This window comes from Dermochelys coriacea, chromosome 5, assembly GCF_009764565.3.
Source record: "Dermochelys coriacea isolate rDerCor1 chromosome 5, rDerCor1.pri.v4, whole genome shotgun sequence".
NCBI classification, from domain to species: Eukaryota; Metazoa; Chordata; order Testudines; family Dermochelyidae; genus Dermochelys; species Dermochelys coriacea.
Window position 1 is genome coordinate 121,442,172 of NC_050072.1, and position 27,993 is coordinate 121,470,164.

Here is a 27,993-nt window from a genome sequence, read left to right on the forward strand (position 1 = left end):
CCTTTTCCAGAGTTTGTTGTCATCAGCACCAAGCAAGGCAATATAGAGGCATTACCCAGGGCTCTATGGTAACCAGTGACTGGCTCAGGAAAAAAAAATTACTTAATATTCCTGGGGGGTTTGATCTCCACTGCTGCCAGCCATTTTCAGAGTAACCTTATTCTTGATTAGTCTGCAAAGCAGCCTGCTCCCATAAAGTATTATGTAGCATTATCAAGGGAGCTTTCTGTTAAGGACATGCAGATGAAAGAGAGGATTCCCACTGCCCATTTCCAAGGAAAGTAATATTATAATATCACCCGAGCAAGGAACCAGCAGAAAGCATGCATCTGAACTATTGTCTGAGCGTAAGAGTTGCTGAGCATCCACAGGTCACACTGACTTCCGTGGGGCTGCAGGTGTTCCACATCTCTTTTATCTGAGACATCTGTGTGAACACCAACCTTTGCATTTGTGTTTGTCACTTTGATTTATCCCATTGCCCAGTGTTCATTTGTGAGGAAAACTGTACCTAGCACAAATAATTATGAGAAGAATTTGAACCTGTCCTTTAAATCAGAGGGGTCGCCATGTTAGTCTGTATCCATAAAAACAACGAGGAGTCCGGTGGCACCTTAAAGACTAACAGATTTTTGCATCTGAAGAAGTGGGGTTTTTACCCACCAACCTTATGCCCAAATGAATCTGTTAGTCTTTAAGGTGCCACCGGACTCCTCTTTGTTTCGGTCCTTTAAAGACCTTCATGTTACTTAGGGTATGTATACACTACGAAATTAGGTTGAATTTATAGAAGTCAGTTTTGTAGAAAGTGTTTTTATACAGTCGAGTGTGTGTGTCCCCACACAAATGCTCTAAGTGCATGTAGTCGGCGGACTGTGTCCACAGTACCGAGGCAACCGTCGACTTCCAGAGCTTTGCACTGTGGGTAGCTATCCCACAGTTCCCGCAGTCTCCGCCCCCATTTGAATTCTGGGTAGAAATCCCAGTGCCTGATGGGGCTAAAATATTGTCGCAGGTGGTTCTGGGTACATATTGTCAGGCCCCTGTTCCCTCCATCCCTCCGTAAAAGCAAGGGCAGACAATCGTTTTGCACCTTTTTTCGTGAGTTACCTGTGCAGACGCCATACCACGGCAAGCATGGAGCCCGCTCAGCTAACCGTCACCGTATGTCTCCTGGGTGCTGGCAGACGTGGTACTGCATTGCTACACAGCAGCAGTTTATTGCCTTTTGGCAGCAGAGTGCAGTATGACTGGTAGCCGTCGTCAACGTAGTCCTGGGTGCTCTTTTAACCGGGCACCTGGGCAAACATGGGAGAGACACAGCCAGGTCATTTACCTTGTTTCGTCTCATGACGATTGAGTCCTACCGGCAGTGCACTGTCTTTTAATCTGCAGCCAGCAGAAGATGATGGCCAGCAGTCATAATGCACCATCTTCTGCCGAGCACCCAGGAAGTGACGATGGCTAGCGGTCGTACTGCACAGTCTGCTACCAGCAAGATGTATAAAGATAGATGAAGTGGCTCAAAACAAGAAGTAGACCAGATTTGTTTTGCACTCATTTTCTCCTCCCTCCCTCCCTACCTCCCTTCGTCCCTCTGTGAAATCAATGGCCTGCTAAACCCAGTTTTGAGTTCTATCCTTGAGGTTTTGAGTTCTATCCTTGAGGAGGCCATTCAGTTTCTTGCAAAGCCACCCCCTTTGTTGATTTTAATTCCCTGTAAGCCAACCTGGTAAGCCATGTCGTCAGTCGCCCCTCCCTCCATCAGGGCAACAGCAGACAATCGTTCCGCGCCTTTTTTCTGTGCAGATGCCATATCACGGCAAGCATGGAGCCCGCTCAGATCACTTTTGCAATTAGGAGCACATTAAACACCACACGCATAATCCTGCAGTATATGCAGCACCAGAACCTGGCAAAGCGAAACCGGGCAGGTAGGCGACATCAGCACGGTTACGAGAGTGATGAGGACATGGACACAGACTTCTCTCAAAGCACATGCCCTGGTAATGTGAGCATCATAGTGCTAATGGGGCAGGCTCATTCGGTGGAACGCCGATTCTGGGCCCAGGAAACAAGCACAGACTGGTGGGACCGCATAGTGTTGCAGGTCTGGGACGATTCCCAGTGGCTGCGAAACTTTCGCATGCGTAAGGGCACTTTCATGGAACTTTGTGACTTGCTTTCCCCTGCCCTGAGGCGCAAGAATACCAAGATGAGAGCAGCCCTCAGAGTTGAGAAGCCAGTGGCAATAGCCCTGTGGAAGCTTGCAACGCCAGACAGCTACCGGTCAGTCGGGAATCAATTTGGAGTGGGAAAATCTACTGTGGGGACTGCTATGATGCAAGTAGCCAACGCAATCAAAGATCTTCTGATATCAAGGGTAGTGACCCTGGAAAATGTGCAGGTCAGAGTGGATGGCTTTGCTGCAGTGGGATTCCCTAACTGTGGTGGGGCCATAGACGGAACCCATATCCCTATTTTGGCACTGGAGCACCAAGCCAGAGAGTACATAAACCGCAAGGGGTACTTTTCAATAGTGCTGCAAGCACTGGTGGATCACAAGGGATGTTTCACCAACATCAACGTGGGATGGCCGAGAAAGGTACATGACGCTCGCATCTTCAGGAACTCTGGTCTGTTTCAAAAGCTGCAGGAAGGGACTTTCTTCCCAGACCAGAAAATAACCATTGGGAATGTTGAAATGCCTATAGTTATCCTTGGGGACCCAGCCTACCCCTTGCTCCCATGGTTCATGAAGCCTTACACAGGCAGCCTGGAGAGTAGTCAGGAGCTGTTCAACTACAGGCTGAGCAAGTGCAGAATGGTGGTAGAATGTGCATTTGGACGTTTAAAAGCACGCTGGCGCAGTTTACTGACTCGGTTAGACCTCAGCGAAACCAATATTCCCACTGTTATTACTGCTTGCTGTGCGCTCCACAATATCTGTGAGAGTAAGGGGGAGACATTTATGGTGGGGTGGGAGGTTGAGGCAAATCGCCTGGCTGCTGGTTACACACAGCCAGACACCAGGGCGGTTAGAAGAGCAGAGGAGGGTGCGGTGCGCATCAGAGAAGCTTTGAAAACCAGTTTCATGACTGGCCAGGCTACGGTGTGAAAGTTCTGTTTGTTTCTCCTTGATGAAACCCCCCGCCCCTTGGTTCACTCTGCTTCCCTGTAAGCTAACTACCCTCCCCACTTCCCTTCGATCACCACTTGCAGAGGCAATAAAGTCGTTGTCGCTTCACATTCATGCATTCTTTATTAATTCATCACACAAATAGGGGGATAATTACCAGGGTAGCCCAGGAGGGGTGGTGGAGGAGGGAAGGACAAGGCCACACAGCACTTTAAAAGTTTAAAACTTTAAAACTTATTGAATGCCAGCCTTCTGTTATTTGGCCAATCATCTGGGGTGGAGTGGCTGGGTGGCCAGAGGCCCCCCATCACATTCTTGGGCATCTGAGTGAGGAGGCTATGGAACTTGGGGAGGAAGGCGGTTGGTTACACAGGGGCTGTAGTGGTGGTCTGTGCTCCTGCTGCCTTTCCTGCAGCTCAAACATACGCTGGAGCATATTAGTTTGATCCTCCAGCAGCATTGAATCCTGCCTCCTCTCATCACGCTGCCGCCACCTTTCAGGTTCAGCCCTCTCTTCAGCCCGCCACCTCTCCTCCTGGTCATTTTGTGCTTTCCTGCACTCTGACATTGTCTGCCTCCATGCATTCATCTGTGCTCTGTCAGTGTGGGAGGACAGCGTGAGCTCAGAGAACATTTCATCGTGAGTACGTTTTTTTCACTTTCTAATCTTCGCTAGCCTCTGGGAAGGAGAAGATCCTGTGATCCTTGAAACACATGCAGCTGGTGGAGAAAAAAAAAGGGACAGTGGTATTTAAAAAGACACATTTTATAGAACAATGGGTACACTCTTTCACGGTAAACCTTGCTGTTAACATTACATACATAGCACATGTGCTTTCGTTACAAGGTCGCATTTTGCTTCCCCCCACCGCATGGCTAACAGTGGGGAACATTTCTGTTCAGCCATAGGCAAACAGCCCAGCAGGAACGGGCACCTCTGAATGTCCCCTTAAGAAAAGCACCCTATTTCAACCAGGTGACCATGAATGATACCACTCTCCTGAGGATAACACAGAGAGATAAAGAACGGATGTTGTTTGAACGCCAACAAACATACACTGCAATGCTTTGTTCTACAATGATTCCCGAGTACGTGCTACTGGCCTGGAGGGGTAAAGTGTCCTACCATGGTGGATGGAATAAGGCTGCCCTCCCCAGAAACCTTTTGCAAAGGCTTTGGGAGTATATCCAGGAGAGCCACGAATGCCAGGGCAAATTAATCATTAAACATGCTGGCTTTTAAACCTTGTATAGTATTTTAAAAGGTACACTCACCAAAGGTCCCTTCTTCACCTGGCGGGTCTGGGAGGCAGCCTTGGGTGGGTTCGGGGGGTACTGGCTCCAGATCCAAGGTGAGAAACAGTTCCTGGCTGTTGGGAAAACCGGTTTCTACGCTTTTTTGCTGTGAGCTATCTACAACCTCATCATCATTGTCTTCCTCGTCCCCAAAACCTGCTTCCGTGTTGCCTCCATCTCCGTTGAAGGAGTCAAACAACACGGCTGGGGTAGTGGTGGCTGAACCCCCTAAAATAGCATGCAGCTCATCATAAAAACGGCATGTTTGGGGCTCTGACCCGGAGTGGCCGTTCGCCTCTCTGGTTTTCTAGTAGGCTTGCCTCAGCTCCTTAAGTTTCACACAGCACTGCTTCGGGTCCCTGTTATGGCATCTGTCCTTCATGTCCTGGGAGATTTTCACAAATGTTTTGGCATTTCAAAAACTGGAACGTAGTTCTGATAGCACGGATTCCTCTCCCCATACAGCGATCAGATCCCATACCTCCCATTCGGTCCATGCTGGAGCTCTTTTGCGATTCTGGGACTCCATCATGGTCACATCTGCTGATGAGCTCTGCATGGTCACCTGCAGCTTGCCACACTGGCCAAACAGGAAATTGAAATTCAAAAGTTTGCGGGCCTTTTTCTGTCTACCTGGTCAGTGCATCTGAGTTGAGAGTGCTGTCCAGAGCGGTCACAATGGAACACTCTGGGATAGCTCCCGGAGGCCAATACCGTCTAATTGCATCCACAGTACCCCAAATTCGACCCAGCAAAACCGATTTCAGCGCTAATCCCCTTGTCGGGGGTGGGATAAGGAAATCGATTTTAAGAGCCCTTTAAGTTGAAAAAAAGGGCTTCATCATGTGGATGGATGCAGGGTTAAATCGATTTAACGCTGCTAAATTCAACCTCAACGCCTAGTGTAGACCAGGGCTTAGTATTCCGTAGTCACTTGTGGGTGACTGTAACAGCATGGAGAAGAGTCAGGGGAAAAAGAGATGGGCGTCTTAGTAGTTAGACAGTCTAAACTCAAGTGATGCAGTTTGTGCCTTGTGTACAATACATTAGTAGAGAGCTCAGACCTTCAATACTTATTGCTCCTTGTTTATTTATTCCTTTGGAATACTTGAGCATCCATCCCTACTTCTTGGTGTAAGCTGTGTTAACTACATGTTCTGTATGTTGGCCAAGGTATGTTTAGCAGTGTTCTGGCTGTGATTGTGAGTGGTGCTCTGCAGAGGTCCAGCACCGGCACAACAGTTGCCAGAGGCATTCTGTCTTCGGAAGGCAGAGGAGAGAGTCAGACAGAATTATTATTCATTATGCAAACAGTGTGCTAGGTGCTCAGGTCAGAATCCTTCCCAGAGTAGCAATATGCACAAACCTCTACAACTGCACTCTTTAAAATGATGTAGTATGAGCTCCCCTCAGCTTGTGCCATTAGTGAGGTGCTTGGATGGTATTGGGACCAGGCCATATCCCCAGCTTTGCCTTCTGGAGAACATCTAGAGTGCAGCAACTCAGGTCTTGCTCACTCTCCCCTGTGCTGGCATCCAAGGAGCGTACGTACTACCATCCTGGCTGCCCTGAGCGAGTGTGCAAGAGGAGGGAAGCGTCACCTGAACTTTCTCTCCTCACTTGTGCCCATGCAGGAATATCCAGAATCCCAGCCCGTAGTATCTAGTTTAGACAATCCGAAGGACAGAATAGTGACCCTATTTTTAAACCTCCAAACAGATCAGGGGTGGGGGGGAATCTATGTCTTGGATTCACTGAGCTGCACTGCTAATTTTGAAATACTTTAAAGAACTGTGAGTCTGACAATCCCCTCCCTCTGGTGTAAATTAGATATAATTACACAGACTTCAGTGGAGTTACCCAATCGTGTAAGTGAAAGGAGAATCAGACCCAGTTTGTATAGCCATGTTGATCACACTTTATATTAATGTTCTATTAACAAATGATTTATCCAAGCTTAATAAACTAGAGCTGTCATGAACACACTGCAGACATGAGCAGAATGTGTTGTAGATGTTAGTATCATCAGCTTAAGGTGTTATAGATGGCTATAAGTAACTTGATGGACTTGATAACACTCAACTAGCCCTTTAATAAAAGATGTATTAATCATGAATTAACCCTTTATAAACGATTTTAAATGGAATCTTAAGTGTGGCACAGTTTAATGCAGTATAGGGCCTGATTCTGCCCCCACATAGTTACACCAGTTAATTGGACTGACTGCAGTAGCATTACTCTAATTTATGCTGGTGGAAGTCAGAGTCAGTGTTTCGCCATTAATTAATAAATAGAGCAGGTCATCGAACATGAGGAAATTGCTGTGTGATATGCTGCAGGCCTAAGCATTCTTCTGAAAATCAAGATGCTAAAGTAAAAAACTTTCAACACCTCTAAGAGTAAAAAAAAAGTAACATTTTCTGAAGAGATATTTGTGTACGACAGTATGCAGTAACATTCCCTCTGATATTTTACAAAGCACAGTGGGAATTATTGCTGTTATGTCTAGATGACTCAGGAGATTGGAGACAGGATACACAGCATTTCTCTTCAGCCATTTGAATCCATGCCAGATTGGAAATAACCCAAAATTGTTATCACCTAATGGTTGTTCCGCAACCCATATGTCATTTCTAGTGGACAGGTCTGCCCATCACAAAGTCCATCATCAGAACTGGCATCCTCATTGGCATTTGCAGCAGAAAGGCCGTTAGATTCGTTATGGAGATACGGAACTCGCCTCTCACTTTTCAGCGGTCTGTTAAGGTTGGAGTTTTGAGGCACATTGGTGATGTGAGGTCAGGTGTGGGGAGGTTTGTACCACTGCTGCCCTGACTGTACCTGTGCTGTGGATAAAGAGATAATTAAATACAGTTACATGGATTTTTTTAAAGAATCTTAAGTAGTTTTCAGCGTGATGTCATTCATGATATTTAATGTGCAGAGAATGGTCTGTTTCTGTGACCACCTGAAATACTTTTGGTGCTGTATTGACCCCCATCCCTCCCTTTAAATGGATTGGGGTAGAGTAACACCAGCTGCTTTTGCCAATTCCTGCCAAGCACTCCCTTTCTGTCTTCAGTGGCTCCATTTTTTAATCGGTTTCTGAATAGGTGGGCATTCTTGGTGCCTAAGTATTGTCCCAGCTGCTGTCTTGCTCCCTGTGGTTTGCTTTTCCTCACCAAGACTGTATCGCTTGCCTAAGAGACTTCACATTTTGCAGCTGTCCTGTGCTATAACTTCTTCCATTAAACGAAGCTCATTAACTGTGTCTTCTAGTCTACCCTAGTAATCGTATCGCCCTTCGTCTCATGGCCTCGGGGTGGACAGGAAGACTAGGGGCTTTGTCTTTTTCTCTCTGTTTGCCTGATGTCCATTTGGCTGACACAGCAGAGTAACTGCAGCTGCTTCATGCTGTCCCGACACTACTCTATCAAATAGGCTTGGTGTTTCTTCACGACTTTAAGTGCCCTATGTCGTTCACTTAAACACTCGTCGTGGCTGTGAAGTTTCTTTCAGGAAGCTGTTGTCTCATCAGAAGTTAGTTTTTAAGTGGCTCTTTCGTCATCACTTTCTCCTTTTCATCGGGTGTATTTCCCCTCTTCCGACCATGTTGATTTTCTGCTTTTCTACACTCAGTTCTGGATGTTGTTTGTGTCTCCCATTCCGAGCAAACCTCTATGTTTCATCTCTGAAAATGAGGCCTTCTTTCCTATTGATCTCTTTGATGTGCTACGTTAACTCCTCCTACTGCTTATATTTGCATTCCACTTTGCTTGCCTGAGCTTGGAGCAGTAATGCATGTTTTAAAGCCAACATAAAGTATTTCATTGACTGTTTCTTGCTGCTAGGCATATCACAGCAGCTAGCAAAAATAGCTAAGAGGGTGGCTTCACACTTAGCAAAGATCCACTTCTGAGCTTATTCTCTCCAGAGCAAATCATATCCAAACACATTTTTGGGGTTGGGGGGGGAGGGGTTAATGTTATGGTTTTGAGAAAAGGAAATGTAACACCTTGGCCCCTCCTGTTCTCTGCCTGTGGCACACAAGAGTTTAGTCTCCTAAGAGCTGTCTAAACCAGGTTATTGGGTTCTGTATGGCTGGGTGGGGTTTACTGGGCTCGTTCTGTGACTAACAGAATGATACATACAGGGCTAAATGGATTTTCAAAACTTAATCTCCCAGATGAAAACTATTCTAACCCTACTGGAGTACATATGTATACATGTGTGTATTTGAATGCAGCTGTGTGCCAGTCTCCCTGCTTAAATGGTGGGAAATGTATACGACCAAATCGGTGCCATTGCCCCGCATCATGGACTGGACATGACTGCACGAGGTAAGTGCTGGCAAACTGTCTTTCATGTCAGGTTTGTGTCTGACTCTAACGATCTCATTAAATGGAAGGTAAAGTTAAATAAAAAGCTGCCCCTGCTCCCGCCCCGCCCCCACTCCACCTCTTCCCCTGAGCTATGGCCCCGGGGACTGCAGCAGGGCTCGGGCGTGCCCTGCACTCACGGGGCAGCAGGAAGTGGAACGACCCGGCTCTAACCCGCTCTGCTCCATCCGCTCGTGCTGGGGGGCGGTTTCGCCCCAAGCCTGCTCCTGCCCTGCCCCCCATAGACCTTGGGCAAAGACACTCCCCACCACTCCCTGCAGAAGCCTGTGGGGGCTGAGTAGGGCACCACAATGTCTAGGGACGGCCCTGCTGGCTGTAATCATTTCTGCTTTCATTTTGATATGCCTCACCCTGCTGATTCATTCTGTATATTATAGAACGCTAATGTTGTCTTGTTTGTTTGTAAATGCAGGAAAAGGAAGGCTGGATTCTATCCCTTTTAATAGCAGAGGAAGCATTTTATACTAAGAAAATATTTCTTCAGCGTAGCTACTGGGGCTTGAAACTTAATGCATTGTAAATCAAATCCAGTGCTTTTATTCCCCTTGAGAATGTTTTTGCTTTGTATTTTATTTTGTGATATATTTTTCCTATACTTTTTCATTTTTAAAGAAACCATCTGTATTTTTTCATATACAAAAGTATAACAAATATATGCTGCTACACACACACAAATGTACAAATTCTGCTGTCCAGTGAGGAAATAGCTTGGGTACATTTTGGTCCTTGAATACAACTGGTTAATTAAAATACACTTTGCTGCCAGCCAAGAGTAAACAGGATGTTGCAATTCTGGGTACTAGTTGCCAAAGCCCTACTGTAATTCAGCAGTTAGACTGTAGACAGTAGCTACTGTAGGCTAAACTGAGCTGTGAAACATTCCATGATACTTTGCACCTGATCTCACTTACACCTATGAGAACTGGGAGTAATTTGACTGACATCAATCTGAACCTGCTGACGCTCTGCTAAAATGGAGTTATACCAGTGTCAAACTGGTGCAAGAGGAGAATCAAGCCCTGTAGTTTTTGCCCTAAGGAATTAATTTTCTTTGAAAATGTTTTAATGAGAGGCTGTTTGTGTTAGGTTTACCATAGATTTACTGGTGAAATCGTCAAAAGTATAGACTAGGTGGGAGAATGTTGTGTAGCTCAGAATGAAATAGACAGACAACTCCAGTAGCCATATCCAAGGAAACAGGTGATATTTGTAGGGTGCAGAACCATCAGTGAACCAGAAAAAATAGTCTCTCTCACAGACATACACATACACACACATTCACCTTGCCAACTAAGAACTACAAAGTGCACAATCTGCATAGGAGTGAGCTATTCCAAGTCATACATAAAGTCTGTCGCATGCTCTCAGACACCCCTATTGCTGAACTTATTAGCGTCTTACGAAATATGCACCTGAGTGCCCTTGTTAAAAATGACCCTCAGTATTTTACACTACGGATCCAAAACACTGATGCTTACCTATTGCTAAGTAAAAGCAGGGGGTGGAAGGAATGTTTGGGGGATGGAGTGTGTTTGGTATTAGCATTAGAGAGCAAACGTCTGATGTATGAAAGGAGTTACTGTATAAGAATTTGGCTTAGAAACCGTATCTGACACGCCTTTCTACAAACACTGTGCTTGCTAGGTTCAAAATGCTCACGTAATAAAGTAAAATTAATATCAATGTCAGGAAAGAAGAGGAAGGAAATAATTTATTTCATGGAGCTTTATTTACTCTTAAACCACTCTGTGTGTACACTCTGGTTCCCCACCCTTCCCTTTTATGTTTAGGTATCCCTTATAAACGCGTCCAGGGAAATGTAGTCAGAAACAAAGAGGAGTTGCATAGATAGATTCATAGATTCATAGATACTAAGGTCAGAAGGGACCATTCTGATCATCTAGTCCGACCTCCTGCACAGCGCAGGCCACAGAATCTGACCCACCCACTCCTATGAAAAACCTCACCTATGTCTGAGCTATTGAAGTCCTTAAATCATGGTTTAAAGACTTCAAGGAGCAGAGAAGGCTCCCTCAAGTCAACCATGCCCCATGCTACAGAGGAAGGCGAAAAACCTCCAGGGCCTCTCCAATCTGCCCTGGAGGAAAATTCCTTTCCGACCCCAAATATGGCAATCAGCTAAACCCTGAGCATATGGGCAAGATTCACCAGCCAGATACTACAGAAAATTCTTTCCTGGGTAACTCAGATCCCATCCATCTAATATCCCATCTCAGGGGATTAGTCCTATTTACCCTGAATATTTAAAGATCAATTACTTACCAAAATCCCATTATCCCATCATACCATCTCCTCCATAAACTTATCGAGTAGAATCTTAAAACCAGATAGATCTTTTGCCCCCACTGCTTCCCTTGGAAGGCTATTCCAAAACTTCATTCCTCTGATGGTTAAAAACCTTCATCTAATTTTAAGTCTAAACTTCCTGGTGGCCAGTTTATACCCATTTGTTCTTGTGTCCACATTGGTGCTGAGCTGAAATAATTCCTCTCCCTCTCCTGTATTTATCCTTCTGATATATTTATAGAGAGCAATCATATCTCCCCTCAACCTTCTTTTAGTTAGGCTAAACAAGCCAAGCTCCTTAAGTCTCCTTTCATAAGACAAGTTTTCCATTCCTCAGATCATCCTAGTAGCCCTTCTCTGTACCTGCTCCAGTTTGAATTCATCCTTTTTAAACATGGGAAACCAGAACTGCACACAGTATTCTAGGTGAGGTCTCACCAGTGCCTTGTATAATGGTACTAAAGCCTCCTTATCCCTACTGGAAATGCCTCTCCTGATGCATCCCAAAACCGCATTAGCTTTTTTCACAGCCATATCACATTGGCAGCTCATAGTCATCCTATGATCAACCAATATTCCAAGGTCCTTCTCCTCTTCCGTTACTTCTAATTGATGCGTCCCCAGCTTATAACTAAAATTCTTGTTATTAATCCCTAAATGCATAACCTTACACTTCTCACTATTAAATTTCATCCTATTACTATTACTCCAGTTTACAAGGTCATCCAGATCCTCCTGTACAATATCCCAATCCTTCTCCGAATTGGCAATACCTCTCAGCTTTGTATCGTCTGCAAACTTTATTAGCACACTCCCACTTTTTGTGCCAAGGTCAGTAATAAAAAGATTAAATAAGATTGGTCCCAAAACCGATCCCTGAGGAACTCCACTGGTAACCTCCCTCCAGCCTGACAGTTCGCCTTTCAGTAGGACCTGTTGCAGTCTCCCCTTTAACCAATTCCTTATCCACCTTTTGATGTTCATATTGATCCCCATCTTCTCCAATTTAACTAATAATTCCCCATGTAGCACGGTATCAAATGCCTTACTGAAATCTAGGTAAATTAGATCCACTGCATTTCCTTTATCTAAAAATCTGTTACTTTTTCAAAAAAGGAGATTAGGTTGGTTTGGCAGAGTTAATTATGTATGTGCTGTGGGCACCAGTGAAAGGAAAACATCTGATTATTGTGGCGCCAACTATAGAGGCAGAGAAAAATGACAAGTGGATCCTGTAATGGTAGCAACTGCCAATTTAAAAAACAAACAAACATGGCTTGGAGAAGAAAAGGAGGGAATTTTGTAAAATGGATTCTTCTTTTTCTATCTCAGTTCTAATGCTTATTAAATTCCAGCCTTCAACCTGCAACCACAGCAACCAATTGATAGAGATTTCCATTCAGATTGTAGCATGCTATAATTGAACAAAAGCAATTAGAAGAGTTCAGGAGCTTCTCTTCCTATCAAGCTGAGATAGTACAGGGCGACTATACTGTGGCACCCAACTCCACTACAGTGAGTTTCCTTTACAGTTTTGATTTAATCATTACTACTAAAATATCAGAATATGATAACATTGTGCTAAACTATAATTCCCCCCAAAGAAATAATAATATAGCAACTTGGGTCTGGGAGAGGTTTGCACCAAATAGTTACACGCATGCTCTCAATAAATACTGTCCTTGGGAATGACTCACCACCATTTATCAATACGCATTTCATTTGCCTTTCTCTTTGCTATCAGCAAAACTCTTCATTTTCACTTTTTATTTTGTTTAAAAAGTCCTGGGAATTTAGCAGTGTTTATTACAAACATTTAAAAACTGGTAAAAATCAGTGCAACAAATTAACTTCACAATTGTGTGGGTAAATACTGAGGGATGGGAGGATAGGAGAAAAAAGCAACAAATAGAGAAAAGTAAATGCTGTTTGATGCTATGGTTAATTTCATGAACTGTACATTAATAACACACATCTGCATATGAGTGTATCTTCCACTACATTACCTTATTTTAACAGGCAGCCTAACGTTTACACTTAGACAAACATTATTAACATAAACACATCTACCTAATGTAATGTATTGGAATTGCTTAACACAATCCATATTTTCATGGACTTGAGAGTCCAAAATTTGGGTGAAAATCAGTAAAAACTGAATAATTTCTTTTTTAAAACCCAAGAATTTTTCAGTAAAAATGTGGTAAAACTGAAAACAAAGGGCCTTAGCTGTCCCACACAGAGTGTTACTGGAGGCTTTCTGTTCCATATGACCTGTTTTCAGTACACCACCAAGAAACTACAGGAGAGGGAGTGGGTATATGGAGAAAACTGAGCTATCTTTTTATATACACACACACATACATATATATATATATAGTTCTTGTCTCTTTACAAAAATCAAACTGTATCTTTTCTACTGTGTCTGTATAGTGTGTGCACTTTCTCTCCTTGTGATGCCCTGATTCTGTCTTGCTCTGATGCTCTCTTTGGAGTAGAACAGTGTTGTGTATGGAGGCACTTTGTGTTAATAAGAGACTGCTTAAGAGGAGCCGCACAGCCGCATGGCCTGCCTCTAGCACTGGAAATTCACATGGATGAACAGTTAGACAGGACTCAAAGACCAGTCTGGAAAAACCATGTCATTAGCAGAGCTGCTGGCAAGGCACAAAGGCTGTTCTAGTTAATGATATTTTGCTATTTACAATAATATAGTCTCAGAGGAACAATCTTTTTGCAAATACTGTATTGTCATTTATGTCACTGCTTGTTGTGTGTATTAAATGACTTCTGTGTGATGCACTTTACACTGTAAATAAAGTTGCACCCTATTTAGTACCTGTAAATACAACTTTGCGCTCTTTCATTAATGCCTGACAACAGCTTCATGTGTCTCCTCCCAGCTCTTCATGGCCTGATGTAGGAGTTCAGGTTGTTAAGAGACGTGGATTAATAATTAATAATCATTCTGAAGGACTAATCCAGTACATCCAAACTTCATGCTTTAGATGCAGGTGCAATTAGCAGTGTTTTTAAAATCCTCTCCTCTGGTTGAAGATATATTTAAAGCGAGTGGGCCAAACTCAGGCCTGGTGTAAACAAGTACAACTCTATTAAAGTCAACATCTGCTCTTTGCTATGTGTGACTAAGCTGGATTTGTCCCAAACTGCTCATCTGGGCTCCTTGCATTATGCACTGAGAGTAAGGTTTTCAGAGGAGCCCTGAGGGGATTTTCAAAGATATCTAGGTCCCTAGTGAAGGGGAGCTGGGAGCCAAACTCCTTTAGACTCTCTTGAAAATCCCAGTAAATTGTGGAAGATATGCTAGAATCGAAGATATTTCCAACAACCAATATTACCACTATTCCATGCAAGGGAAGTATAGAACAGGTCAGCCAAACGATTTTTTGCAAACCACACCACTGATTGCAGGTAACATGAGAAATTGCACTGGATTTGATGAAAGCTTATTGGGGGGCTTATTTGGCTTGTTTGGTGGTGTTGGGCGGCTGTTTTCATGCAGTTGTGGCCTGTTTTTTTCTGCTTGTCTCTGGAGTTTGCTTTTTAGGGGGGGGAAGGGGATTATGCCCTATGCTATTTTTTTCTCAAACTCCACCCAGCAGCATGGCATCGTGATGCAAACTCTGCCCAGCCACATGGCCTTGTGACACAAACTCTGCCCTGTGGTATGACCCACAGATACAATCCCTTTCCCCGTTTATTTCTTGCCTTTTCCACTGGTTTTTAGACCAATCGTGCTTGTTAGCGGCAGGTTTTATGGCAACCCTGGCTGTTAAACTTCCTGGATATGGTCACTTTTGCAGCATCTATTTCACTTTCTCCTTTGTTTATTTAGAGCCTGGAATTCTAGTGCTGGGTGATTGGGGCAAGTTCCTTCATCTCTTTGCAACCCCATCTGTAAAACCAGGATAATGAGCCAAACCTCCTTTTGTGAAGTGTTTTGAGCTCTGCAGATGGAAATGAGCGTATGAGTGAAGTATTATTACTAAATGGGAGGATTGTCCAAAGCACCCAGAGAGAGACCATTTCCCCCACTGAAAGTGAAAGGTCAGCATTTCGCCTAGAGGACTGTGTCGTTGATGACGATTAACCCTTTCATACACATGCACAACATTGCCATTCCCATCTGGCTATTCATCTTTCTTCTGCTATAGGAGCCATCTGCCCTGACCCTTCTGTTACCAGCCCCACCTAGATTCACCCTTCTGCCCTTTGAATTTTTACTGCAGAGTGTCAAAAGCAATTGCAACTTTCTCCTCCCGGTCAGTGCACTGTTCTTGAATCTGTTCCCTACTTGAACTCTAGGATCTGCTTGTTCATGTTCTTACAGTGGGGTGCTACTACAGGAAAGGGCCTGATCCTGCTTCCTGGAAAGTAACAGCAGCAGGACCCCTGAGGGAGGGTCCCATAGTGCTTTTCATATAATCCATGCATAGTGTTATGTCCCATCAGGCAATCTGCGTCCCCACCCCCACTTGGAGTGGTGCTGGCTGGGGAAGCAGCATGGGGGCCATCTCCTCCCCTCTACCAGGAGCAAGGGGAACCCCCCATACTTGCCCCAGCAGCTGGGATGTATCTGCGCAGGGGCTGGACTTGCAACACTCTCCTCCTCCTGACACAGAGTCCTGAGGTAGGTAGTGTTGCAGGTGGCCCCCCAGGGGGGGAGAGTTAGCACTCCTCGAGGTGCATGGGGTGCAGGTTACCCCTCCCAGGGCAAGAGTTTCAGCTTGTTTGCAGACTTAGAGCCATCCATTAATTTGCCTCATGCAAACACAAGGGATAAACACCTACTTGTTTTTAAATGAAAGCTGAGATGTGGATGTAATCACATGACTCCAGCAGCTGATTCTTCAGGTATGGATTTACAGCATCTGTGCCTTAATCCAGTGCTGTTTCATATAGGTTTTTTTTCACTTAGATTTTAGAGAATGTAACATTGGCATGAGCTGCTAAATCAACAGCCCTAGAATTTTATATCACCTTCTTATCTGCAGAAAGGATCGTGCAGATGGTGTGAGCTCCTGCATACTACCTGTACTTTTACTTCTGATTTTACAGGGCTGCTGCCTATGTAGAAGTGTCTGTAGCTCGTGGTTGCAAGAACATAACAGGTCTTATATAACACTTTCCATCCAGGGATCTCAAATCACTTTGCAAAGGCCAGTATCATATGTCCTTGTTTTACAGATGGGGAAACTGAGGCAAGGGAGCTGGGAAATGACTTGCCCAAAGTCACCTGCGGCCAAGCTGAGAACAGAACCCAGGTCATGCTGCCTGTGTCACAGCAGCCTCAAGGACTGGTGGGCAGTAGCCGCCTATCTGACCTCTGCATTGTAATCTCTGCTTTACAGAGCAGGTAACTGAGATGAATGTTCTTCTGTTAGCTACACTTCCTGTCTAGGTTCTCTCTCTGCAACCATCCAGGTGGTTTCTGAGCACCTGCCCTGTTCATTAAGATGACCAAGAGAGCGAGATGCTCTCTAGTCATCTCTTTCGCACGTCTTCTCTCCTCCCCGCTTCCATTGAGAGGTTTATTGGGCGGGGATGCTGGTTTCTACATATCTGGGGTTGAGGGGTGGCTGGGTTAGAGCAGTGAGTTTCACATCCATTTGGAAGGAGCTAGATTTTGTGTCCTCTCCAGACGCCAGCTCCGCAGTGGTGCACCAGGAGCCAAGGAAGCTCTGTCTTTTGCTCCCACCCGTCTCCTGCTGAGAGTGGAACACAGCTGCTGTGGGAGGTCACAGTGGCACGGGGCGGGGATGGTCCCTCAGGTAACCTGGGCCATTCATGGGCAGGCTTTGAAGATGAGGGCTGAAGACTCCGATCTGCCCCCATAGCTAACAGTGAACCAGCGGTGAAAGTGCAGCGCATGGTGATGCGCTTTGTGCAGGTTCTGCTGCTGAATGAGTGAGCTGCTGTTCCGGACCAGGGGGAGCTTTTTGAAGATTAGAGGTGCAGAGTGTTACCATAACAAGCCTGGAAGGGCAGGGATATAGGGATGGCTGTGGCCAGATCAGATCGTGTAAGGCACAGCCGTAGGTGGGAAAGGGCATTTTATGTGACTTTGAGCTTTAGGCCCTCAGCTTTAGGCCCTCAGGGCAGGGTAATGCCATGCAAGTGGGGAGTTCTTCAACTGGCTCCTTCCTCCCGGCCAGCATCATCTCACACTGTCCTGGGTTCAGTTTTAGCCAGCTGCTCTTCAGCCACGTGCTGATCTGACTGCGGCACTCGACTCGCAGGGAGATGGATCTGGAGCAAAGGTGATGTAGAGCTGGATGCCATCTCCCTACCGTTTACCTGTCACACTACCTCTGTGCCCACATGTCTGGTGTCTGCAAACCCCCTTACTCCAGGGCATGGCTGCTCTTAGCTTTACTGCTAACGTCTACTTTTATAGTATGGCATCGTTGGCCAATCTTGGGTTTGCCACCATTTCTGATTGTAAAAGGTGAGGGGAAATGTTCTTCCCTTTTCTTTAAAGTAAGTCAAAAATGGCTGAACTGACTGGGCTCCGACTTTCCCGATCAATTCACCTTTGGGTTGAAACCACCGGTGGAAGGAGTCGGCCGCAAAAATGAATCTGAGAAGGTTGCAAGCCATTAAAAAGCAGGGATGAGGGGCGAGGTTAGAATGGGAGTTGCAATTCAGTCTGAGTAACTCCTATACACAGTGCCGAGACCTGCCGAGACCTCAGCTTTGACTCCCTGGAGCACAGCTGTTCCTCAGAACTGCGGTTTCCTGGTGATTCCCTTCTGCTGAGTGGCTCTGTAATGAGGGATCCCCAATTGCTGAAACCCCAGATTTTACAAAGGTTCCCCTGGGATCGTTACACAATTAGGGTTCACTGCACAGCAAAGTGACTTTTTTTTTCTGGTTTGTACGGCACCAAGCTTGGAGCCTGTGCTTGATCAATACATACTGTGGGCCAGAGTCTCAGTGGGTGTAAATCAGCACAGCTCCAGTGACTTTAGTGCAGCTCCACTGATTCACCCTAGCTGAGAATCTAGCCCCAGGCTTGCATATACATCGATACAGTCCTGTCAGCAACTGCAGTTTCCCTAAACAGTGTAAGTTAGGTTTCTCTAGTAGTGGTACATACTAGGCACTGCTACTACTGACATGTCATGAAATAAGGGAAAAGTAATATAGAAAGGAACAAACCCCATAAAATTAAAAAAAAAAAATTTTGAAACAAACCTCTTCCGAAACCACAATTTCTTCTTCGAGCACTTGTTCGTGTCAATTCCAGTCAGGTGTGTGCAGCGTCCGTAGGGTCGGCCTGGGTGCCCCCTGGAGTAGCGCTTTCATGGCGCCCACTATAGGGCCCTGCTGACCTGCCACCGCCTCAGTTCCTTCTTACCGCCAGTGACAGCTAGCGGGAACAAATTCTTGCTCTTGCTTCGCAAGCGCCTTTGGCCATTGTCCACTCTTCATGTTTATAGCTTCTAGTGTTAGTTAGTCAGTTAGCTAATAGTTAATAGTTCTAGTAGTTCTTAAGTTTCCTTTTGGGGGTCCCTCCCCAACAACGTTTCCCCGGCTCCAGGGTATGCCCGTCTGTGAGGACTGTGACAAGTTTATGACAAGTTTAAGTTTCTTTCTGTCTGTGGTGCCTTGGGGAGAGTTACCAGACGGACAAGGGCAGAATCTGCAAAGGGTTTCACCCTAGGACCTTAAAAGACCAGAATTAAGGCTGAAGATCCTTCTGATGGAGGCGGCACTCCAACCGCAATCTGACCCAGCGTTGGCAGAACCCACGCTCAGCACCTCCTCATCGGTGCGCAGTGCTCCGGTACCGATGGTGCACGAGCCAGTGCCAAGGAAGGACCCCAAGGAATCACTGCACTGTCACGGTTCCACCCATAGACAGTCTTCTGTCAGGCACCGGTCTCAGTCCCCTGAAAAAGAAAAGGCCAGGGAGGGGTCGCTCTCCCCCATCCAAGCCCAAGGACCCTGCGGCAGAGAGATCTGATTCGGGCCATGTCACCTCAGCTTCTCTACCTCCCAGGGTCTCATTGACTCCCGCCCCCCCTCCCGCCACCCGGGGTACTCATCACTCTCCAGATCATCATGGCAGACAGCTCCAGCTCCCTTTGATGCCGGAGGCGTTCGAGGTGGCTCAGGACCTTATGCGCCTCACAGCAGAACCCTCCCCGCAGAGGAGAGACAAGTCACTGGTGATCACCCGGCCCCCATTCCCATCAAGGGGCAAGCTGGCGATGATGGCACATCAATCTCCATTTCCAGCACGCCTCTCCCCAGCATGGCCCACCCATGTGGGGAAGCCGCACTGGTCCCCTGTTTCTCGGCACTCCTCCCCAGCACCGCAGAGTACCAGTCCTCCATGGTCCTCCTTCTCGGAGACCTCGGAGTCGGATGCAGAATCCTGCCGCTCCAATAGGACCAGGAGCAGAAGGTCCAGGTCCCACTGTGATCGCCAGCCCTATCAGGCACTGTGGCCACCTCAGTGGCAACCCTCGACTCAGTGGCCCATCTGGACACCCTGGGCATATCATCAGAGCCAGGGATAAATCCAAAGATCAAGGTCCAGGTCCGCATCAATATCTTCGGCGTCCTTCATCCCCCGGCAGACACTATAGGCGCTGCTGGCAGCGACACTACCAACACCTCTACCTTCGCCTGCAGCACTGTCACTGACTCTTCTGACATCAGCACCACCGGCAGCCGCAGCCCTGGCACCATCGGCATCGGCGACCTTGGCACCACTGGAGTCAGAAACCTCAACGCTGCTGGTATCAGATCGTGGTTCCGGCTTGCTGCATGACCCCCAGATGCCAAAGGGAGTGACCAGGACTTTCCTCCTCATCCTCCCCAGACTAAACCACAGTGGGGACATCGACGGCCCCAGCCTTACAGGACAACAGGGTCCTGCAACAGCTGTTGCGACGGGTGGCCCAGAACCTGAGGATCCAGGAAGAGGAGGTGGTGCAGGACGCCGACCCGGTGGTTGATATCCTCACCTCCTCCGGATCGTCTCGTATCACCTTACCATTAATAAAGACTATTACTGAGACCACAAAGACCTTGTGGCAGATCCCAGCATCTCTGTCCCCTACGGCCACAAGAAATGAGAGGCAGTACTTTGTCCCTTCAAAGGGATACGAGTACCTATATACCCATCCACCCCCGATTCCCTGGTGGTTGATGCAGTGAACCAGTGTGAGCGCCAGAGCTACCAGGGCCCCTCCCCTAAAAATAGGGACACTAAAAGACTAGAACTTTTTTGGGAAGAAGGTCTGCTCCACTGCGGGGCTGCAGCTCTGCATTTCAAACCAGCAGGCCATGTTAGCAGATACTCACATAACACCTGAGGTGCGATGGCCGAGTTTGCAGAGCTGCTGCCACAGGAGTCTCGTGCGGAGTTCTCAGCACTTGTGGAGGAAGGAAAACTAATTTCCCAAGCTTCCCTACAGGCCGCACTGGATGCGGCAGATGTGGCCTCCCGCACAATGACCACGGGGGTTGTAATGAGGAGGAGTTCCTGGTTGCAAGTCCTCTGGTCTCCCTCATGAGGTCCAACAAGCATCCAGGACCTCCACTTTGAGGGTTTGGCCCTATTTTCCGATAAAACAGATAAAAGACTCCACAGTCTAAAGGACTCAAGGGCCACCCTCTGGTCCTTGGGCCTCCACACTTCTGTGACTCAGCACAGGCACATCCGGCCGCAGTCTCCCTCACAGTTCTATCAACTGCAGAACCAGCAGGACGCTTCTCAGAGGAGGAATAGGAATGGCAGGAGATGACAGCATCTGTCCTCCAGCCAGGGCTTTGGCCAGCACAAGCCAACTACTGGCCCCAGACTAGCCTTTTGAGGGTGCAGTTGAGGACGACGCACCAGTGCAAGAACTGAATCTACTCCGCCTTACCTTTTTGTCCCAACTATCCCCTTTCTACTGTGCATGATCCCATATCACCTCGGACCGCTGGGTACTCCGTCCGGTAGAGGGGGGGTACTCCGCCCGGTAGAGGGGGGATACTCCATCCAATTCTGTGCCCTCCCACCCTTCCACCCCCCTTGCCCGTCCCTCTTCAAGGGCCCCTCTCATGAGCAAATCCTTATCAAGAGGTGCACTCACTCCTCTCTCTAGGGGCAGCAGAAGAGGTTCCTCAGGAGCAAAGGGGTAAGGGTTTCTACTCTCGGTATTTCCTAATACTGAAAGCCAAGAGTGGGCTCAGGCCCATCCTAGACCTGCAAGAACTCAACAAGTTCATGAAGAAACTCAGGTTCCGCATGGTCTCTTTGACCTCCATTATCCCCTCACTGGATCCAGGAGACTGGTATGCTGCCCTCAACTTGAAGAACATGTACTTTCACATAGCGATAATTCCACCGCACAGAAAATACCTCAAGTTTGTGATGAACAACAACCGCTATCAATTCACAGTCCTCCAATTCGGCCTGTCGGCAGCACCTTGAGTGTTCACCAAGTGCATAGCAGTTGTGGCGGAATTCCTGCACAAGCGGCAGGTACAGGTGTTCCCGTACCTCGACAACTAGCTGATCAAGGGCCACTCCAAGTCTCAAGAGGAGCCACAGGTTGGCTTCCTAAGAATGACGTTCAACAAACTGGGCCTTCTCCTTCTGAATGAAGGGAAATCAACGCTGTCCCCTGTCCAGAGGATAGAGTTTATAGGGGCAGTGCTGGACTCAACACAAGCCAGGGCATACCTCCCAGAAGCCAGGTCTCAGTCCCTGGGCAACATCATACGAGGTCTCAGGCAGTTCCCCACCACCAAAGCAAGGAATTGCCTGAAGCTCCTGGGACACATGGCAGCTTGTACCTACATAGTACAGCACGCCAGACTAAGGCTTCGACCACTTCAATCGTGGCTAGCGTCAGTGTATCAGCCAGTCCGGGACAGTTTGGACAGGATTAGAACCCTGCCTCGCCCGGTACTCAACTCCCTCCTGTGGTGGCTCAACCCACAGGTAGTAGATACAGGGTCCAGCCCCCAGCCATCCCTCTTGCTAGAGACAGACGCATCAGACTTGGGCTGGGAAGGGCACATTTGGGAGACCTAAGCACACAGGCCTCTGGTCTCAGGTGGATCTCGCTCTACATATCAATGTCAGAGAGCTGAGAGCAGTACACCTGGCATGCCAGACTTTCCAAGCACACCTAGCAGGGAAATGTGTAGCAATCCTGACAGACAACACCAAAGCGATGTTTTATATCAACAAACAGGGGGGTGCACACTCCTCTCCCCTGTGCCAGGAAGCCCTCATGCAGTTACAGACTAACATGGATACAGACTAACACAGCTGCTACTCTGAAACCTGTCATTATGCAAGGCACTGCATTTAGCTTCCATGGAGTGGAAATCCATCAACTTCATGAAAAAACTCGTACAGATACAGACCGACATCATCTTCCTTTCCAAATGCAAACAGATGGACATCATACCAAAAGGACTGAAGGTGAAAAATCCATTACAATCTACATACCACACACACTATGCTGACAGATTGTGCCACACACTCTCAAAGAAACTGTGGAACCACCTGATCAACATCCTCTACAGCAAACAGGGAAAGATTAAGAATGAGCTCTCAAAACTGGATACTCTCATAAAAAAGCAACCTTCCACACAAACTTCCTCGTGGCTGGACTTTACAAAAACAAGCCATTTACAACACACACTTTGCTTCTCTACAAAAGAAAAAGGACACTAAACTATCTAAACTACTACATGCCACAAGGGGCCACAACAGTGGTTCCCATAACCCACCCAGCAATATTGTTAATCTATCCAGCTATACTCTTAGCCCAGCAAAAGAATCTGTCCTATCTTGGGGCCTCTCCTTCTGCCCCTCCCGCCCACAAACATGATACAGTTCTGTGGTGACCTAGAATCCTATTTTCGACATCTCCGACTCAAGGAATATTTCCAACACACCTCTGAACAACATACTAACCCACAGAGACCTTCCTACCAAGACTACAAAAAGAAGGATTCTGGATGGACTCCTCCTGAAGGTCGAAACAACAGACTGGACTTCTACATAGAGTGCTTCCGCTGACGTCCACGGGCTGAAATTGTGGAAAAGCAACATCACTTTCCCATAACCTCAGCCGTGCAGAACACAATGCCATCCACAGCCTCATCATCTCAGGCGTTGACACCCTGACAGCAGGATTGTCTGGCTATGTAGACTCCCTCCTCAGGCCCTACACTACCAGCACTCCCAGCTATCTTCGAGACACCACTGACTTCCTGAGGAAACTACAATCCATTGGTGATCTTCCTAAAAACACCATCCTGGCCACTATGGATGTAGAAGCCCTCTACACCAACATTCCATACAAAGATGGACTACAAGCCGTCAGGAACAGTATCCCTGATAATGTCACGGCGAACCTGGTGGCTGAACTTTGTGACTTTGTCCTCACCCATAACTATTTCACATCTGGGGACAATGTATACCTTCAAATCAGCGGCACTGCTATGGGTACCCGCATGGCCCCACAGTATGCTAACATTTTTATGGCTGACGTAGAACAACGCTTCCTCAGCTCTCCTCCCCTAATGCCCCTACTCTATTTGCACTACATTGATGACATCTTGGCTTGCTAAACCCAGGGTTGTGAGTTCAATCCTTGAGGGGGCCATTTAGGGATTTGGGGCAAAAATTGGGGATTGGTCCTGCTTTGAGCAGGGGGTTGGACTAGATGATCTCCTGAGGTCCCTTCCAACCCTGATATTCTATGATTCTATGATTCTATCATCTGGACCCATGGAAAAGAAGCCCTTGCAGAATTCCACCAAGATTTCAACAATTTCCATCCCACCATCAACCTCAGCCTGGACCAGTTCACACAAGAGATCCGCTTCCTGGATACTACGGTGCTAATAAGCAATGGTCACATAAACACCATCCTATACCAGAAACCAACTGACCGCTGTTCCTACCTACATGCCTCCAGCTTTCATCCAGACCACACCACATAATCCATTTTCTACAGGCAAGCTCTACGATGCAACCACATTTACTCCCACCCCTCAGACAGAGACAATCACCTCCAAGATCTCATCAAGCATTCTTACAATTACAATACCCGCCTGCTGAAGTGAAGAAACAGAGTGACAGAGCCAGAAGAGTACCCAGAAGTTACCTACTACAGGACAGGCTCAACAAAGAAAATAACAGAACGCCACTAGCCATCACCTTCAGCCCCCATCTAAAACTTCTCCAGCGCATAATCAAGAATCGACAACCTATCCTGAAGGACGACCCATCACTCTCACAGATCTTGGGAGACAGGCCAGTCCTTGCTTACAGACAGCCCCCCAACCTGAAGCAAATACAACCACACACCACACAACAAAAACACTTACCCGGAACCTATCCTTGCAACAAGGTCCATTGCCAACTCTGTCCACATATCTATTCAGGGGACACCATCATAGGGCTTAATCACATCAGCCACACTAACAGAGGCTCGTTCACCTGCGCATCTACCAATGTGATATATGCCATCATGTGCCAGCAATGCCCCTCTGCCATGTACATTGGCCAAACCGGACAGTCTCTACGTAAAAGAATGAATGGACACAAATCAGACATCAAGCATTATAACATTCATTCAAAAACGAGTCAGAGAACACTTTAGTCTCTCTGGTCACTCGATTACAGACCTAAAAGTGGCAATTCTTCAACAAAAAAACTTCAAAAACAGACTCCAACGAGAGACTACTGATTTGGAATTAATTTGTAAACTGGACACCATTACATTAAGCATCTGCTTTAAGGTGCTTGAGTGTCTGATTTCACAAAGAATTTCACCATCGGTGGAAGGTATGCTGGCACCAGAACACGCTGGTTTTTGCTGCATGTGATCAAGTACTGGCACTTACAACTTCCATCGAAAATGGATTGCACCATAATTTGAAGACTGGTTCCGTTTTCCTTGACCTGACCGCGGCATACAATAAGGTTTGGCACACGGGCCTTTTGGTGAAATTATCTAGAATTATGCCAAGTTGATTAGTATGTGTAATGGCTCTGTTTTGAGAAATTGCCATTTCCGTGTGCATATTGGTGATAGAACAAGTGTTTGGAGGCACCAGAAGAACGGCCTCCTGCAAGGATCACTATTATTTCCAATGTTATTCAATTTATATTCGAATCATCTACCATATACTAGGTCTCACAAGTTTGTTTATGCAGATGACATATGCCTCCATACCCAATCACACTCCTTTGACACACTTGAGAGTGTTCTGAACGCAGATATGACGGCTATGGCTGATTATTGTCGTTGGTGGTGCCCGATACCAAGTGGAAGTAAGACCATGTCGTTGAGTGTCTTCCACTTACATCATGTGCAAGTGGTCAGAGAGCTGAACTTAGTTCTCAATGGTCATTGAATAAAGCATGATTCACACCCGGTCAGTCTAGGCATCACATTGGATAGAACTCTCACATATCATGACCATCTTACAAAGACAGCAACTGAGATCAAAACATGCAACAACCTGCTCAGAAGACTGGTTGGAACGACATGAAGTGCCGCCAACGCCCAAACGTTACACACTTCAGCATTCCCTTGACATGCTGAGTCGGCCACACTGTGTGCTGGTTTTGTGATGCTGTTGCAACCTGAGGGGAAGAATCACAATCAAGGAAACTTGGTAAGCACTGCTAGAGAAGACACCTGCTGGAGAAACCAGTCTTAAAAGTCAGCTGGCTTTCTAGGTTTGTTTCAATAGGTCATTCCAGACAACACAGAACCTATATCAGATGCCTTGTGCCCTCCTTTTCAGAGAAGATGTCCTTGTCAGACTAATCCCATTTCCTCCCACCTAGCCACATGAAGACTCAGATGGTAACAATATTAATTCATAACCAACCTGCACCACAGTCAAAGCGGTGACTGGAGGTGAAAGGCCCTTTTTTCCTCTTATTAATCCCCTGAGCCACAGAACACACATTAAGTATCCAAAATACAGGTGACACAGGGCAAAATTTGTACACCTCATTGCTGAAAGCTTAGCACCTCTGACCATTGTCATTTATTTAGGTGTCCAAAATATGGAGTGAACTGCCTAACTTTAGGCACCCGCGTTAGAAGAAGCTGGTCACATTATCTCTCCCCTGCCCTCAAGCTTCATTAGATGCCCCCTGGTTTTCCCCACTTACAACCTGTTCCATGTTTTAACAGGACATTTGCTAAGAGGCCAGTGCAGAAGCAGGGAAGGACACCAGGAGTTTTCTTGTGCATCCCCAAGAATGCTAGTCACATGTATAGTCTTCACACTCACCCAAGTGCAAGGAAACCATGAGACCATCGCCCTACCCTCTCTGCACAAGTCTATGGGGCTGCCCATCCAAAGAGCATGCAGCAAGTACTCTGCTACCCCGCGCATCAGGGAGTTCAGGGAGAAATAGTGCCTCTGTTGCTTGATGACTTTTGGAGCCATCACTGGCAGTGCTGCTCTGCATTCCCTGTGACACAACCCCCAGTCACACAACACACCTATAGTTGTTAGCTAATTACACTGGGCACTGTAGGCTTTCTCTAATTTATGGATGATGGAAATCTCCTGAGAACAGCTGATCCTGCAGGATTCTGACCATTTGGGGATGAAATCTCAGGAGACAAATTTATGAAATTTAGGTGCCCTGGATTCTGGACCCTAACTCTGACCCCAAACCTAATCCTAATCTGGATCCCAGTCCAAACCTGTCTTTCTCCACTCATCTCTAGCTATAATGCACAGTCCCATGTGACAGCAGGTGGGAGACTGCACGGTGCACAGCATGAGTTGTGCCATTAAACAGGCTGCTGATCCACTGGCTTCCAACAAATATGGGCCCAAATGTAAGCTCACTTAAGTCAGTTTATAGATCAGGACTAACCCCGCTGATGTCAATAGCGTGATTCTGGTGCAAGGTTACATTCAAACTCACATGGTGGGTGCAGCTCATTTGTCCTGCTGCAGGGCTGATGGAGCCAAAACACCCAACTGTGCAGCATCATGAGCCTCTCCCACAAGCTTTGGAGGACAACCTGCTCCAAGTGGCTGAGTGGTGGGGTGATACGCAATTGAGCCCCCAAATTGAATCTAGCTATCTTCCCATTTATCGCTGCCCTGGCTGAGGCACATCATATGCTTCCCGTTATGGCCCATTAGATCGACCTTCCCCATCTAGCATGGAGGACAGCTTGGGGCAAGGAGAGAAGATTGTCCGCTGAATCCTGGGGGGGGCCTTGTAGCCAGGGCCCAGTTGGATGGCTTTGCATGTGGCCTCATCTCTGGCTGAACCAGCACTGTACTTGTGCAGAGGTGGGGACTTGGCTTTGTGCTGCAGGCTGGCGGCTTGGTGCTGCAGGGGCTCACGTTAGCCTGAAAAAGGGCTTCGGGGGTTGGCACCGGGAGGATCCCTGCTGGGATCCTTGCTCTTATATTGTATTACATTGTATTATTATTATTTGATTGTTGCTATTTTAACCAAGTCCCCTCTGAGATGCTCAGCTAGAGTTACAATCTCTTGCATCAACCCCTAGGTCTAAGTCAGTCACCTTCTGTTTAATTCCTCAGCACCTGGGAAGCCTGAATCTCCATGGCAGCTGTCTCAAATACCCAGCTCCCCCGGGATGTTTGCAGCAACAGACAAAGCACACAGGCACCTGCCACACAGGTCCACCATCGAACTTTGCTCTTGGGGCAGCGAAGAGGTGAGATTTCAAATTGCCTTCTCGCTGTCCTGTGCCAAACGTTCCTTAGAAGCCCTGCTCCTGCATCTGTTGAAGTCAGTGGGAGTTTTGCCTCTGACTTCAGTGGGACAGGATTCAGGCCCAAAAGCCC

General features: G+C 46.9%; 1 protein-coding gene across 1 annotated transcript in view; it reads left to right on the top strand.

Annotated features, from left to right (window-relative positions):
- Window positions 1-10,377, top strand: part of SVEP1 (sushi, von Willebrand factor type A, EGF and pentraxin domain containing 1) — a 170,313-nt gene extending 159,936 nt beyond the window's left edge. The window contains exons 49-50 of the mRNA XM_038402181.2: window positions 8,682-8,775; window positions 9,248-10,377. Coding sequence (XP_038258109.2) covers window positions 8,682-8,775; window positions 9,248-9,278 — 125 coding nt within the window. The 3' untranslated portion in view covers window positions 9,279-10,377. The remainder of the gene's footprint in view (window positions 1-8,681; window positions 8,776-9,247) is intronic.
- The last annotated feature ends 17,616 nt before the right edge of the window (window positions 10,378-27,993 follow it).